The sequence below is a fragment of the Coregonus lavaretus genome (assembly GCF_964263955.1).
Source record: "Coregonus lavaretus genome assembly, chromosome: 29".
NCBI classification, from domain to species: Eukaryota; Metazoa; Chordata; class Actinopteri; order Salmoniformes; family Salmonidae; genus Coregonus; species Coregonus lavaretus.
This window is the reverse complement of record NC_140016.1, coordinates 36762867-36776368: the sequence shown is the minus strand read 5'-3', so window position 1 is coordinate 36776368 and position 13502 is coordinate 36762867. Positions and strand designations below refer to the sequence as shown.

The window sequence follows — 13502 nt, the reverse complement described above, 5'->3', positions numbered from 1 at the left end:
GAACACACAGCCATGCAATCTCCATAGACAAGCATTGGCAGTAGAATGGCCTTACTGAAGAGCTCAGTGACTTTCAACGTGGCACCGTCATAGGATGCCACCTTTCCAACAAGTCAGTTTGTCAAATTTCTGCCCTACTAGAGCTGCCCCGGTCAACTGTTTTTTAAATTTTTCATTTCACCTTTATTTAACCAGGTAAGCCAGTTGAAAACAAGTTCTCATTTACAACAGCGACCTGGCCAAGATAAAGCAAAGCAGTGCGATAAAAACAACAACACAGAGTTACATATGGGGCAAAACAAAACATAAAGTCAAAAATACAACAGAAAATATATATACAGTATGTGCAAATGTAGCAAGTTATGTAGCAAGAGGTAAGGCAATAAATAGGCCATAGTGCAAAATAATTACAATTAGTATTAACACTGGAATGATAGATGTGCAAGAGATGATGTGCAAGTAGAGATACTGGGGTGCAAATGAGCAAAATAAATAACAATATGGGGATGAGGTAGTTGGGTGGGCTAATTTCAGATAAGCTGTGTACAGGTGCAGTGATCGGTAAGGTGCTCTGACAACTGATGCTTAAAGTTAGTGAGGGACATAAGAGTCTCCAGCTTCAGAGATTTTTGCAATTCGTTCCAGTCATTGGCAGCAGAGAACTGGAAGGAATGGCGGCCAAAGGAGGTGTTAGCTTTGGGGATGACCAGTGAGATATACCTGCTGGAGCCCATACTACGGATGGGTGTTGCTATGGTGACCAATGAGCTAAGATAAGGTGGGGATTTGCCTAGCAGTGATTTATAGATGGCCTGGAGCCAGTGGGTTTGGTGACGAATATGTAGTGAGGACCAGCCAACAAGAGCGTACAGGTCACAGTGGTGGGTAGTATATGGGGCTTTGGTGACAAAACGAATGGCACTGTGATAGATTACATCCAATTTGCTGAGTAGAGTGTTGGAGGCTATTTTGTAAATGACATCGCTGAAGTCAAGGATCGGTAGGATAGTCTTTTTTACGAGGGCATGTTTGGCAGCATGAGTGAAGGAGGCTTTGTTGCGAAATAGGAAGCCGATTCTAGATTTAACTTTGGATTGGAGATGCTTAATGTGATTCTGGAAGGAGAGTTTACAGTCTAACCAGACACCTAGGTATTTGTAGTTGTCCACATACTCTAGGTCAGACCCCTCGAGAGTAGTGATTCTAGTCGGGTGGGCGGGTGCCAGCAGCGTTCGATGGAACAGCATGTATTTAGTTTTACTAGTGTTTAAGAGCAGTTGGAGGCTACTGAAGGAGTGTTGTATGGCATTGAAGCTCGTTAACACAGTGTCCAATGAAGGGCCAGATGTATACAAAATGGTGTCGTCTGCGTAGAGGTGGATCTGAGAGTCACCAGCAGCAAGAGCGACATCATTGATATAAACAGAGAAAAGAGTCTGCCCAAGAATTGAACCCTGTGGTACCCCCATAGAGACTGCCATAGGTCCAGACAACAGGCCCTCCGATTTGACACATTAAACTCTATCTGAGAAGTAGTTGGTGAACCAGGCGAGGCAGTCATTTGAGAAACCAAGGCTATTTAGTCTGCCAATAAGAATGCGGTGGTTGACAGAGTCGAAAGCCTTGGCCAGGTCGATGAAGACGGCTGCACAGTACTGTCTATTATGGATCGCGGTTATAATATCGTTTAGGACCTTGAGCGTGGCTGAGGTGCACGCATGACCAGCTCGGAAACCGGATTGCATAGCGGAGAAGGTACGTTGGGAATCGAAATGGTCGGTGATCTGTTTATTAACTTGGCTTTCAAAAACTTTCGAAAGGCAGGGCAGGATGGATATAGGTCTGTAACAGTTTGGATCTAGAGTGTCACCCCCTTTGAAGAGGGGGATGACCGCGGCAGCTTTCCAATCTCTGGGGATCTAAGACGTTACGAAAGAGAGGTTAAACAGGCTAGTAATAGAGGTTGCGACAATTTCGGCAGCTCTTTCAGTACATCAGCTGTCTGAATTTGTGTGAAGGAGAAGCGGGGGGGGGGGGGCGGGAGTTAGTGCTACAGGATGCACATTTCTGTTTGAAAAAGCTAGCCTTTGCTTTCCTAACTGCTTGTGTATATTGGTTCCTAACTTCCCTGAAAAGTTGCATATCGCGGGGGCTATTCGATGCTAATGCAGTACGCCACAGGATGTTTTTGTGCTGGTCAAGGGCAGTCAAGTCTGAGGAGAACCAGGGGCTATATCTGTTCTTAGTTCTGTATTTTTTGAATGGGACATGCTTATTTAAGATTGAGAGGAATTTACTTTTAAAGAACAACCAGGCATCCTCTACTGACGGAATGAGATAGATATCCATCCAGGATACCTGTAAGTACTGTAAGTGCTGTTATTGTGAAGTGGAAACGTCTAGGAACAACAAACGCTCAGCCGCGAAGTGGAACGGGACGGGACCGCCAAGCTCACAGAACGGGACCGCCGAGTGCTGAATCGTGTAGCGCGTAAAAACCGTCTGTCCTCGGTTGCAACACTCACAACCAAGTTCCTCTGCCTCTGGAAGCAACGTCAGCACAATAACTGTTCGTTGGGAGCTTCATGAAATGGGTTTCCATGGCCGAGCAGCCGCACACAAGCCTAAGATCACCATGCGCAATGCCAAGAGTCGACTGGAGTGGTGTAAAGCTCGCCACCATTGGACTCAGGAGCAGTGGAAACGCATTCTCTGGAGTGATGAATCACGCTTCACCATCTTTCAGTCCGACGGACGAACCTGGGTTTGGCGGATGCCAGGAGAACGCTACCTGCCCCAATGCATAGTGCCACCTGTAAAGTTTGGGAGAGGGGGAATAATGGTCTGGGGCTGTTTTTCATGGTTTGGTCAAGGCCCCTTAGTTCCAGTGAAGAGAAATCTTAATGCTACAGAATACAATGACATTCTAGACGATTCTGTGCTTCCAACTTTGTGGCAACAGTTTGGGGAATGCCCTTTCCTGTTTCAGCATGACAATGCCCCCGTGCACAAGGCAAGGTCCATACAGAAATGGTTTGTCGAGATCGGTGTGGAAGAACTAAAATGGCCTGCACAGAGCCCTGAGCTCAACCCCATCGAACACCTTTGGGATGAATTGGAACGCCGACTGCGAGCCAGGCCTAATCGCCCAACATCAGTGCCCGACCTCACTAATGCTCTTGTGGCTGAATGGAGGCAAGTCCCCGCAGCAATGTCCCAACATCTAGTGGAAAGCCTTCCCAGAAGAGTGGAGACTGTTATAGCAGCAAAAGGGGGATGCCCATGATTTTGGAATGAGATGTTCGACGAGCAGGTGTCCACATACCTTTGGTAATGTAGTGTACTTTACAAAAAAGGTAAGGGCGTGGATCAGAAAACCAGTCAGCATCTGGTGTGACCACCATTTCTCTCATGCAGCGTGACACATCTCCTTCGCATAGAGTTGATCAGGCTGTTGATTGTGGCCTGTGGAATGTTGTCCCACTCCTCTTCAATGTCTGTGCGAAGTTGCTGGATATTGGAAGGAACTGGAAGACGCTGTCGTACACATCAATCCAGAGTATCCCAAACGTGCTCAATGGGTGACATGTCTGGTGAGTATGCAGGCCATTGAAGAACTGGGACATTTTCAGCTTCCAGGAATTGTGTACAGATCCTTGCGTCATGGGGTCGTTCATTATCATGAAAAAACATGAGGTGACGACATTGGGCCTCAAGATCTCGTCACGGTATCTCTGTGCATTAAAATTGCCATCAATAAAATGCAGTTGTGTTCGTTGTCCGTAGCATATGCCTGCCCATACCAATAACCCCACCGCCACCATGGGGCAATCCGTTCAAACGTTGGCATCAGCAAACCACCCGCCCACATGACGCCATACACGCTGTCTGCCATCTGCCCTGTACAGTTGAACCCTGGATTCATCCGGGAAGAGCACACTTCTCCAGTGTGCCAGTGGCCATTGAAGGTGAGCATTTGCCCACTGCGGTTGTGAGGCAAGTTGGACGTACTGCCAAATTCTCTAAAACGACTAATGGTAGAGAAATTAACATTAAATTCTTACTTGAGACATCTGAGACATTGTGTTGTGTGACAAAACTGCACATGTTAGAGTGGCCTTTTATTGTCCCAGCACAAGGTGCACCTGTGTAATGATCATTCTGTTTAATCAGCTTCTTGATATGCCACACCTGTCAGTTGGATGGATTATCTTGGCAAAGGAGAAATGCTCACTAACAGGGATGTAAACAAATTTGTGCACAACATTTGAGTGAAATAAGCTTTTTGTGGGTATGTAACATACCAGTGTAGTTACGCAGTTGCATAAGTGTCAGGGTTGACAGACAGTGTGGTACAAATGCAGATAAAATGCTCTTAGTTCATAGGATTTTAATGCATGTGATGGGAAAAAGTGTTTTTCCGTAGGCTTAACATACCCTCCATGCAATTGAATGTTTAAAGAAAATATATTTGAAAGTTAATTTGTTTAAAATGTGCATGTCCAAAAGGCACGTATTTCGTGGAACAACCCAAAACATCTATCCATCTCTCAACTACACATATTTGTCTTCTGGTACAGATAGTCTATTCCAGGGTTTCCCAACTGGTGGCCCACAGGTTTTATTTTGCTAATTTTCAGTGTTGGAAATAAAAGACTGTAAAAAAACACCAGGAAATCAGCTCCAAGTGATTTTAATTTTGGAAATCTGTTCCCAAGTATTCCCATGCATAGTAGAGTGACACTTGATCGTATACAAATGTATGCAAGGTTTGAGTTATTATGTTTTAGTCAAATATTATACCTGTTTGGGATTCTATTCTCTGTTACCACTGCTCTTACTGTCTCACTGTGCGTCCCAAGCTGCATACAAGCCGCTGATGTGCACCTTTGCAACATGTACATTTAAAAAAAGTCTAAATCAATATTTATTTTTGTCAGGTCTATAGAAACATTATGAAATGAAGAAAATGTATTTCAGAAGAACAAAATATGAGTTGGCCTACTGTATGTTATCTGGCTATGCTCCTTGCCATAGGCTGTAGGCTTGTTCGTTTAGCTGACAAAATATGCTTATAACTCTCATGCCATTATTTTATATTATATGATTTTATAGTAAGAAGAATATAATTGAATTTAGCTGAATAAAATAGAAAGGATATTTTTCCGCATATGAAGTGTCAATGTTGAGCATAAAAGTGATAATTTGAAACAGGTACTATATGCTAGATTTAGCGTTATTTGGCAACTTTAGTTGTGAATGATACAAACCTTAGAAATCAAAACATATATGGGCTGCATGACACGACTATAGGCTATTGATGATTTGAGAAAGTAGCAAAAAAAGCTTGCTCTCTGTTCCTTGCCTTAGTCTGCACAGCTGTTCTCTCATCAAGGGATCATATTTTCACCCATCAGACTATTCTCAATTTAATATTTTTATTTACTAGTAAATAAGCTCAGGAAATAGACCCAAACAAAAAGCTTATTTCTCTCAAATGTTGTGCACAAATATGTTAACGTCCCTATTAGTGAACATTTCTCCTTTGCTAAGATAATCCATCCACCTGACAGGTTTGGTGTATCAAGAAGCTGATTAAACAGCATGATCATTACACAGGTGCACCTTGTGCTGAGGACAATAAAAAGCCATTCTAAAATGTGCAGTTTTGTCACACAACACAATGTCTCAAGTTTTGAGGGAGTGTGCAATTGGCATATTGACTGCAGGAATGACCACCAGAGCTGTTGCCAGAGAATGTATTATACATTTCTCTACCATAAGCCGAGGCCAACATTGTTTTAGAGAATTTGGCAGTACGTCCAACCAGCCTCACAACCTCAGACCACGTGTAACCACACCACACCAGCCCAGGACCTCCCCATCCAGCCACCCGGACAGCTGATGAATCTGTGGGTTTGCACAACCTAAGAATATCTGCACAAACTGTCAGAAATCGTCTCAGGGAAGCTCATCTGCGTGCTCGTCGTCCTCACCAGGGTCTTGACCTGACTGCAGTTCCGCGTTGTAACCGACTTCAGTGGGCAAATGCTCACCTTCGATGGGCCACTGGCACGCTGGAGAAGTGTGCTCTTCACAGATGAATCCCGATTTCAACATGTCACCCATTGAGCACGTTTGGGATGCTCTGGATCGACGTGTATGACAGCATCTTGCCAATAGACAGTAACTTCGCACAGCCATTGAAGAGGACAGCCTGATCAACTCTATGTGAAGGAGATGTGTTGCGCTGCATGAGGCAGATGATGGTCACACCAGATACTGACTGGTTTTCTGATCCACGCCCCTACCTTTTTTTTAAGGTACTGTATATGTGACCAACAGATGCATATCTCTATTGACAGTCGTGAAATCCATAGACTTTATTTCCATTGAAGTGTAACTTGATCTGATGGAATGGCTTGTCCGACACTTTGTAAAAACCCTGAGTGCATTGAGTGAATGTTGGAAGAAGATCTTGGTTCCTTTCTAAACATAGCAATGTGAATTCATAGACTCGGACCACAAAATAGGTGAAGTGAATTGAAAAAGAGTTTAGTCCTCATTCATATGTGAAAACACCCTAAGGGGAACTTCACCCTACTCTAAGCTAGACACAGCCAGCAGCACAGTGGCCGCAGCAGTACACTTATAGGACAGTTATATCAGTACAGTTATACTCAATACAGTATAGGACGTACATTACAGGCAGGCTGCTGCATGCTGCTATCTGGTGTCCCATCAGTGCACCAGAGGGAGAACTCAGTCGTGCTCTGTGACCTGTCATCATGTCTTATCTCATCTCCACTCCTCATGTTCTAGAAGTTGCCCTTAGGTACAACTCTAGGATCAGCTCACCCTCTCAATATCCTAAACATACCGATTTAGAGGGAAAGCAAAACTAACCTTAGATCAGTGTACACGGGCATGTGTGCTTGTGAGCTTGCAAGTGTATGTATATCTGAATGTGTGTGTGTGTTTGAGCCATGTCTACAGCCAGGCTACCCAGGAGGAGTTTGTTCAGGAGGAACAGTCAGTCATAATCCTGTTTTGTTGTGTTGTTTTGTTTCCCTCCAGGAGATCAGAAATATGCAGAATGAAGAGCTGATGGGGATCAGACGAGAGGAGGAAATGGAGATGTCTGACGATGACATGGAGGATACACACGACCATGACGAATCAGGTACACGCACACTCCTGACAGAAAAACTAACATTAACTACACACACCCACACACATTTTGGGATATGGCTCCTTCCTTTTCTCCTTAGTTGTAGAATAGATCTGTAGCTCAGCCCTCTGTCTCAGTGTCATCAGCTCATTCACACTCTAAATGGACAAATTAAGTTGGAGAGGAGACTAGGGCTGTGGCTGTCACAAAATCTCATCAGCCAGTGATTGTCAAGCAAATAACTGTCGGTCTCACGGTAATTGACCGTAATTAACATAAACACATTTAGCATCTCCTGGCTTCCACACATAGCCTACAAGCTAATGATGCAGACCTTTGGAACATCTACATTCTAAAAAGTCTAATAAATCCATGTAATATCCATTATTTATTTTAGAGAGGTCTAAAGAAGCATGATATGAAGAAAATGTAGTCTATTTCAGAAGAACAGAATAGCATACTCTGAGTTGTCTTTATGTTAGGTCCTGATCTGGCTATGCCAAATGGCTGTGGGCTACACTAGTTAATTTAGCAGACGAGATTTGCTTAGAATTCCGTGGCATTATTTTATAGTATGAAGAATTCAATTGAACAAAGCTGAATAAAACAGAAAGGATATTTTCTCCAAACGATTTGAGGGAGTGCGCACATGCGGCTATTCTGTGTTGAGCGGTTAACAAAGAAACAGTTAAACCACCCCCATCTCCGCGACCTTTTCCCCCCACTGCTACACATTTTTCCAGAGGATACACTGAGCTAATAATCACCGAAATTAAAGCTAGACAGTCAGGGAGCATAGACAATACCAAGAACGATGGATAGAGGAATATTAATTGTGGATTTTGACGGTGAGGAAATATGACCAATTTTCAGTGCGGCCCTGCGGACCTCGTTGAAGACCGAATGCGGCCCCCGCCGCCAAATTAGATTGACAGCCCTGATATACACGGAGTGTACAAAACATTAGGAACACCTTCCTAATATTGAGTTGCACCCCCTTTTAACCTCAGAACAGCCTAAATACATTGATGCATTGACTCTACAAGGTGTCGAAAGCTTTCCACAGGGATGCTGGCCCATGTTGACTCCAATGCTCCCCAAGTTGGCTGGGTGTTCTTTGGGTGGTGGACCATTCTTGATACACACGGGAAACTGTTGAGCATGAAAGACTCAGGAGCGTTGCAGTTCCTGACACACTCAAACCGATGTGCCTGACACCTACTACCATACCCCGTTCAAAAAGTGTTCATACCCCTTGACTTATTCCACATTTTGTTGTTACAGCCTGAATTCAATATTTTTTTCTCAACCGTCTACACACAATACCCAATAATGACAAAGTGAAAACATGTTTTTTGATGTTTTTGCTAATTTATTGAAAATGAAATACAGAAATATCTCATTTACATATGTATTCACACCCCTGAGGCAATAGTTTGTAGAAGCAACTTCGGCAGCGATTATAGCTGAGAGTCTTTCTGGGTAAGTCTTAAGAGCTTTCCACACCTTGATTGTACAACATTTGCCCATTATTATTTTCGGAATTCTTCAAGCTCTGTCAAATTGGTTGTTCATCATTGCTAGACAACTATTTTCAGGTCTTGCCATAGATTTTCAAGTAGATTTAAGTCAAAACTGTAACTCGGCCACTCAGGAATATTCACTTTTTGCTTGGTAACTCCAGTGTAGATTTGGCCTTGTGTTTTGGGTTATTGTCCTGCTGAAAGGTGAATTCATCTCCCAGTGTCTGGTGGAAAGCAGACTGAACCAGGTTTTTCCTCTAGGATTTTGCCTGTGCTTAGCTCCATTCTGTAGCTTTTTTATCCAGAAAAACTCCCCAGTCCTTAACGATTACAAGCATACCCATAACATGATGCAGCCACCACTATGCTTGAAAATGTGGAGAGTGTGTTCCATTGGATTTGCCCCTAACATAAAACTTTGTATTCAGGACAAAAAGTGAATTGCTTTGCCACATTTTTTGCAGTATTACTTTAGTGCCTTGTTGCAAACAGGATGCATGTTTTGATTTATTTTTAATTCTGTACAGCCTTCCTTATTTTCACTCTGTCAATTAGGTTAGTATTGTGGAGTAACTACAATGTTGTTTATCCATCCTCAATTTTCTCCTATCACAGCCATTAAACTCTGTAACTGTTTTAAAGTCAACATTGGCTTAATGGTGAAATCCCTGGGCGGTTTCTTTCCTCTCCGGCAACTGAGTTAGGAAGGACGCCTGTATCTTTGTGGTGACTGGGTGTATTCATACAACATCCAAAGTGTTATTTTTTTATTTTTACCCATCTACCAATAGGTGCCCTTCTTTGCAAGGCATTGGAAAACGTCCTTGGTCTTTTTGGTTGAATCAGTGTTTGAAATTTACTGCTCGACTAAGGGACCTTACAAATAATTGTATGTGTGGGGTACAGAGATGAGGTAGTCATTCAGAAATCATGTTAAACACTATTTATTGCACACAGAGTGAGTCCAGACAACTTATTATGTGACCTGTTAAGCAAATGTTTACTCCTGAACTTATTTAGGCTTGCCATAACAAAGGGGTTGAATACTCAAGACATTTCAGCTTTTCATTTTTAATCGAAAAACATAATTCCACTTTGACATTATGGGGTATTGTGTGTAGTAGGCCAGTGACAAAAAATCTCAATTTAATCTATTTCAAATTCAGGCTGTAACACAACAAATTGTGGAAAAAGTCAAGGGGTGCGTATACTTTCTGAAGGCACTATAAATAGTTTGTCTTGCCCATTTACCCTCTGAATGGCACACATACACAATCCATGTCTCAAGGCTTAAAAATCCTTCTTTAACCTGTCTCCTCCCCTTCATCTACACTGATTGAAGTGGATTTAACAAGTGACATCAATAAGGGATCATAGCTTTTACCTGGATTCACCTGGTCAGTCTAATGTTTTGTTCCTAATGTTTTGTACACTGTGTCGAGGAAGGAGTGTCTGTGAAATTACATTTGTCCTTTTTTTGAAATGATAGGAATTCTACTCCGGCACCTCTTAATTGCACATTAATGAAAGCAAAACACTACCAGTCCAATAGCAAGCAGCTGACACTATGAATGGACTGGTATGTTTATGGTGGATATTACTCCCTGGCCTGCCTCTCTAAATGGGGATGCTCATAGTCACAGCTGGAACTAAGTGTGTGTGTGTGTGTGTGTGTGTGTGTGTGTGTGTGTGTGTGTGTGTGTGTGTGCCAGCTGCACCTTCAGCTCATTTAGGGTTGTTCTGGGCACCACTGAAGTGCCATTAGGACTGTCTTTACACAGAGTAGCCTGTTTATGTCTGCTGAACCAACAGAGAGCCACTGATATAAGTAAAGAGATACTTTATTAGTCCACGCGAGATGGAAATGTGTCTTCTGTTTTTATTCATCCCCCCGCTATACACATTAGGAACACCTGCTCTTTCCATGACATAGACTGACCAGGTGAATCCAGGTTGAAGGCTATGATCCCTTATTGATGTCACCTGTTAAATCCACTTCAATCAGTGTAGATGAGGGGGAGGAGACTGGTTAAAGAAGGATTTTTAAGCGTTGAGACATGGATTGTGTATGTGTGCCATTCAGACGGTGAATGGGCAAGACAAAAGATGTAGGTGCTTTTGAATGGGGTATGGTAGTAGGTGCCAGAATGTGTATCAAGAATGGTCCACCACCCAAAGGACATCCAGCCAACCTGGGAAGCATTGGTGTCAACATGGGCCAGCATCCCTGTGAAACTCTTTCGACACCTAGTATAGTCCATGCCCCAACGAATTGAGGCTGTTCTGAGGGCAAAAGGGGGTGCAACTCAATATTAAGTAGGTGTTCCTAATGTTTTGTACACTCAGTGTACACACACACACACACACACACATTAGGTTGGAGAGGCAGGAGCAAAGGGCAGCTGCCCAGCGCCCAATGAGCAGTTTAGGGGGTTAAGTTCCTTGCTCAAGGGAAGGTGGTACCGGAGATATTGATGCCAGCAACCCTCTGGTTGCCCACCCCACCCCTTCATGTCTTTTAGTTTCTGCTTGTTAATCGTTGTGATCTTTGCCAGTTGCCAATATGACAGCCTCCCTCATTACTATGCAGATATATGCAAACGTTATCATCAGCCTACCAAGTTCGGATTCCCACCTCTTTTCATGTGCGACCTTGCTTATTAGAAAACACTGATAACAATCGTTGTCAGGAGGCTGTCACAATGTTGGAAGGGAACGCTGTGGAGAAGGGCACAGGATGTGGTGGGGGGACATGTATTGTGAAACCCCTTCATATTTACAGCATTAGCTCACACCTGCTAGGGATCCCTGTAACCCAGGAGCACAGGGGGAGCCCACCCAGTCTGTTTCTTTAAAAGCTAATCGATGCTAATGGCTAAGTGTCCTATATTAAACACAGTGCCGAGTGTGAATGGGTTGGTGCTTCTACATTCATGCAGTACAGAGTGGGAATGGGTTGGTGCTTCTCTCCTCTCAGCAGCCCTGTGCTGAGCTTCTGGAGTCGATGCTAAAGCCTGTCACGTTGTGGAGGGGGAATCGGTCGGCTACCCTGGACAGCAACTTGATGAGGCTCCCTGATTAATACACACCTCACCCAAAACCTCCCTGCTGCTGGCTCACACACACACATTAACCAGAGCAGGTGGATGACTCAGAGGTCTCTGTGTCTTAGAAGTCTGTATCTCTTTGTTCAAACAGACCCTATGCCTGATTCAAAGAAGCCAGCATGAGTCGCTATGCTCATTCTAACACACACACACACACACTATGCTAGGCCTCTCTCACACAATCACCCCCAGTTCTTATCTCCCCAGCTCAGCCACGCAAACACACCCTCTCATTACATCACACACGTCCCCTCAGACAGCATTGGAGAACAAAGACTCTCTTATCAAAGCCCAAACGAACAGGGGCTGAGTAGTTCTCATCACTATCTCTCCTGACTGTTCAATATAGGACAGGTTGGGATTTCAAAGCCTCTCCAGTAGAGCTACAGTATGTCCTCAGATCATCAGTACATACATTTGAAGGCTCTCTATACAGTACAATGTTATGATACTGTAGTTGTGATGTGCTATGTCTCTCGTGTGTGTGTGTGTGTGTGTGTGTGTGTGTGTGTGTAGGCCCTGTGGCCCAGGTGGAGGCTCTAAAGGAGGAGAATGACTCTCTGCGCTGTCAGCTTGACGCCTACAGGAATGAGGTGGAGCTGCTGAAGCAGGAGCAGGGCAAGAACCAAGAACACACACCTCCACAACACAGTGAAGAGGACGCCAGCAGGCAGCAACAACTAACCTTTCTACAACAGGCACTACAGGGCATGCAGAAGGTATACTTCTACCACACACACACACACACACACACACACTATAGCTTAATTTCTTGCAGCAGGTCCTACTTTGGATGTATTTTAAGCAATTCCACAGGAATATTTATACAGATATTAAACCCCTGCAGATTCTAGCTGGTGAGACTCATAATCCATTGGTTTTGCTTTCTGAGGCGACAAGTGGTTTTGATGAAAAGTCACTTTTAATGGAGGTGGATAGAGAACTGCCCTCTCAATTACACACACAGGCGTGTGCACACATACACACAACACTGATAAAGAGATGAGAGAGAGAGAGAGAGACCAAGAATTCACAAAATGGGACAAACACCAAATTGAGACTCTGCATGCAGAATTCTGCAAAATATCCTCCGTGTACAACGTAAAACACCAAATAATGCATGCAGAGCAGAATTAGGCCAATACCCGCTAATTATCAAAATCCAGAAAAGAGCCGTTAAATTCTAAAACCACTTAAAAGGAAGCGATTCCCAAACCTTCCATAACAAAGCCATCACCTACAGAGAGATGAACTTGGAGAAGAGTCCCCTAAGTAAGCTTGTCCTGGGGCTCTGTTCACAAACACAAACAGACCCCACACAGCCCCAGGACAACAACAACAACAACAACAACAACAACAACAACACAATTAGACCCAACCAAATCATGAGAAAACAAAAAGAGAATTACTTGACACATTGGAAAGAACAAACAAAAAAACAGAGCAAACTAGAATGCTATTTGGCCCTAAACAGAGAGTACACAGTGGCAGAATACCTGACCACTGTGACTGACCCAAATTTAAGGAAAGCTTTGACTATGTACAGATTCAGTGAGCATAGCCTTGCTATTGAGAAAGGCCGCCGTAGGCAGACCTGGCTCTCAAGAGAAGACAGGCTATGTGCACACTGCCCACAAAATGAGGTGGAAACTGAGCTGCACTTCCTAACCTCCTGCCAAATGTATGACCATATTAGAGACA

General features: G+C 43.7%; 1 protein-coding gene across 1 annotated transcript in view; it reads left to right on the top strand.

Moving 5' to 3' along the window:
* The window catches only part of LOC311105316 (ecto-NOX disulfide-thiol exchanger 2-like), a 397866-nt gene that overhangs the window by 354493 nt on the left and 29871 nt on the right, over positions 1-13502 (top strand). Inside the window, exons 11-12 of the mRNA XM_084147429.1 lie at positions 7078-7183; positions 12318-12520. Coding sequence (XP_084003555.1) covers positions 7078-7183; positions 12318-12520 — 309 coding nt within the window. The remainder of the gene's footprint in view (positions 1-7077; positions 7184-12317; positions 12521-13502) is intronic.